The 2,966-nt window shown below is 71.1% G+C and overlaps 1 protein-coding gene across 1 annotated transcript in view; it reads right to left on the bottom strand.

The window, feature by feature from the left end:
* Window positions 1–347: 347 nt before the first annotated feature.
* LOC112950285 (acid-sensing ion channel 1-like) overlaps window positions 348–2,966 on the bottom strand; it is a 5,280-nt gene continuing 2,661 nt past the window's right edge. The window contains exon 3 of the mRNA XM_026042782.1: window positions 348–430. Coding sequence (XP_025898567.1) covers window positions 348–430 — 83 coding nt within the window. The remainder of the gene's footprint in view (window positions 431–2,966) is intronic.

Raw genomic sequence — 2,966 nt, 5'->3', positions numbered from 1 at the left:
CATCCCGACACATCCCGACACATCCCAGCGCATCTCGCTGCATCCTGGGCACATCCCGGTGCGTCCCGGGCGCTCCGGGATGAGGGATCTGCCGGCCGCGCTCCGCAGCCCGTCGCGCTTCCACCGCAGCGGGGATCAAAGCCGGCGCTGCCGTTTTCACAGGGATAAACCCGTCCCTGAGGACAGAGGGGAAAAGGGCGGCGCGAGCCCCACCGAGGTGCCGCTCCGGGTGCTCCGGCGCGCTCGGAAGCGGCTCGGAGCCGTTGGCATCGCGTTCCCCGGGGCGGGAAGGGCCCCGTGGCGCTGCCGGCGCCGCCGCGCTCGCTCCGGGGCTAATCCCGGCGCCCTTATCGGCTCTGGCCACCTTGCCGCGCCGCTGCTCTTATCCAGCCTCCATCCCCCAGATTAGGCGCTTCCCGGCGGATTAGCACTACGCATCCCCATGCGGAAAAACGGGCCGGGAAAGGGGAGTTTCTCCCCGCGTTATCCCGCTCCGGAGCCCCCGGCATTCCCGGCAGTTCCTGGCCCATCCCRACGCCACGGTTAAAGCCCTGAACAGCAAGGGAGGTTCTGGGGGCTCCGTGCTTCCCACCGTTCTGTGCCGCTTCCTATCGGAGCAGCCTCATCTCCCGCTCCGGGCGCTTCCATTTAAATCCCATTAATCTTTCAAAGCTTCCCTGCCCCCGAGCGCTTCCCAGCYGGTGCTTGCCAGGATCCTGGCCTCGCCGCAGCGCTGCCTTCCTCCACTCTCCTCTTCCTCCCCTGGCAGGGAATGGGATGATCTCCCATCGGATCCTCCCTGGGAAGCTCTTCCCGCTCCGGGAATGGCGAGGGGTCCCTCTGCGCCCATCCCGGGATGATTCCCGCAGCGCCGCTCCTCCGTGCGCGTTTGCTCCCACCTGGAGCAAACCACCCACCGGCCGCTTGCAATGTTTCCCGACATCCTTCGCAGCCGCTTGGACGCTTCCCGCAGCCCAGCTGGGGCCGACGGTTTTATTGGCGGGAAGGAGCACATTCCCGCGCGGTGCTTGGGAAGCGTYGGCCGCCTCCGGCCCCGTCTCCGACCCCGTCACCCCCGGGCAAAGCCGGGGCCAGAGAGCGCTCGGGAACGGGATTTGCAAGAGGAGAAGGAAGAGCGGGAGCAGAGAGGCCCCTTTTGCATCCRGAAATCCCGCTTTTCCCGACGGCACCATGGGAAGAGAGGGAAAAGCGGCTCAACGAGGGCTTCGGGCAGCGTTTCGGGGCAGCGCTCCGAGCGGCGCCCCGCGGGGCCTGGAAGCCGCTCCCGGCGGCGGATGCGGCCATTAAACGTTATTAATAATAATGAATAATTAATCCGCTAGCGACGCTCTGCGCGGCGGGAGCCCGCGCGGGACGTGCACCGAGCGCGGCCAGGCCTCAGCCCCCGGGCCGGCCCCGGGGCTCCCGCCGCATCCCGGTGCCCGGGCGGCGGGTCGGGCCGGAGCGGCGGCCGGAGCGCGGAGCCCGCGGCTCGGCCCCCGGCCGGTAACCCATTGAGGAGCCGGCGCCGCTGAAGCGAGCGATTCCACGAGTCGCGGAATGATTCGGGGAGCCGGGAAACGGCRGCGGCTCCCGGCGCCCCGGCTGCATCCCGGGTGCTTCCCGCTCGGCCGCCGGGCTGCGCCGCGCGGGAAGGAGGGAGCCCCAGCTGCACCCAGGGGTGCGGGGGCTCGGGGGGCTCAGCAGGGCGCTCCGGCAGCCGGGCTGCCGGGAGCAGGGATCCGCACGTGGGAATAAATAACAGATCCCCGGTACACCGGGCGACCCCGGAGTTTGGGGCGATTTGGGCAGCACAGGGAACACAGGGATTTGGGAGCCGGTGCGGGGAGCCGCGGGGACCCTCATCGCTCTGTTTCTCTCYTCCTCCAAGGTGCCAAAGCGGATTAGCTGGATTAGCTGGAGGAAGAGCCGCCCTGCAGGACTCCTGGGCCCCTTTCCCGGCGCGGGGGGACGGGAGCGGCGTCCGGGCTCGGGGGCGCTCAGCTCCCGCGGAGCGGCCGTGCCGCCGGCTCGTGAATGATGAAGCAGCCGGCAGGGAGCCCTGATCCGCGCCGCTAACGAGCTCGCCGGCAGCGCGGCCTCCGGGGGCGATTCCCGGGAACGGGAGCCCCTTCCCACCCCTCCTGAGCCGGATACGGGGCCAGGAACAGGAGGGGCAGGTCCAGGGGGAGGGGKGGCAGCCGGAGGGGCTGAGCAAGGGGCGCCCCCCCCATTCCCGGGCGCTGCCGCAGGAGGAAGGGGAAGTTGGGGAGAAGCCGGAACAATCCCCGGATGGGGCTTTGTCCCTGCCCGCCCTCCCCGTGCATCCCGCCCGGAGCTCGGCCGGCTCCGCCGCTCCGAGCGTTCCCTGCCCGGCCCCGCTCCGACAGCTTGCGGCCCCCACGCATCCCGCCCCAGCGCCGCGGCCGCCCCGGCTCCGGCCCCGCTCCGGAGCCCCCCGGCTCCGGCGGATGAGGATTCCCGGCGCGGCAGAGCCGGTCTCAGCGCYGGCGGGAGCCGGAGCGCGCGATGCCGGGGATGCTCCGCAGCGGTGCCCAGGGCTCTCCGCTGATGCTGGAGCCCCCCGGGGCCTTTCCTGTTCCCGGCACGTGGGGAAGCCCAGCACGGAGCTGCCAGCCCCGGKGTGCAATCCCACCAGATCCGCTTTGAGGTGGGCAAAAGCCGGAGGGGAAAAGCAAAGGAAAGCGGAAAGCTGGCGATGGGAAGGAGGGCTGGAGGAGGCGGGAGCCGCTTCCCGCCGGCTCGGCCGGAGCAGCGTGCGGAGCCGCGGGTGCAGCGCCCGGCCTCCTTCCCCCCTTCAAATCCATTAAATCAGCCCGGGCAGCAGCAACGCGGCAGCTGCTCCGGCGCGGAGCGGGAGGCGGGAAGCGGGAAGCGGGGCCGGAGGGCGCTGCGGCTGCGGGGCTGCGTGCGGGAAGCGGGAGCTGCTGGGCTCGAGCAGCACC

Source organism: Nothoprocta perdicaria, unplaced genomic scaffold, assembly GCF_003342845.1.
Source record: "Nothoprocta perdicaria isolate Ctin4 unplaced genomic scaffold, notPer1 scaffold_314, whole genome shotgun sequence".
Classification (NCBI taxonomy): Eukaryota; Metazoa; Chordata; class Aves; order Tinamiformes; family Tinamidae; genus Nothoprocta; species Nothoprocta perdicaria.
Note: the sequence above shows the minus strand (reverse complement) of the source record. Positions and strands in the feature narration are given on the sequence as shown.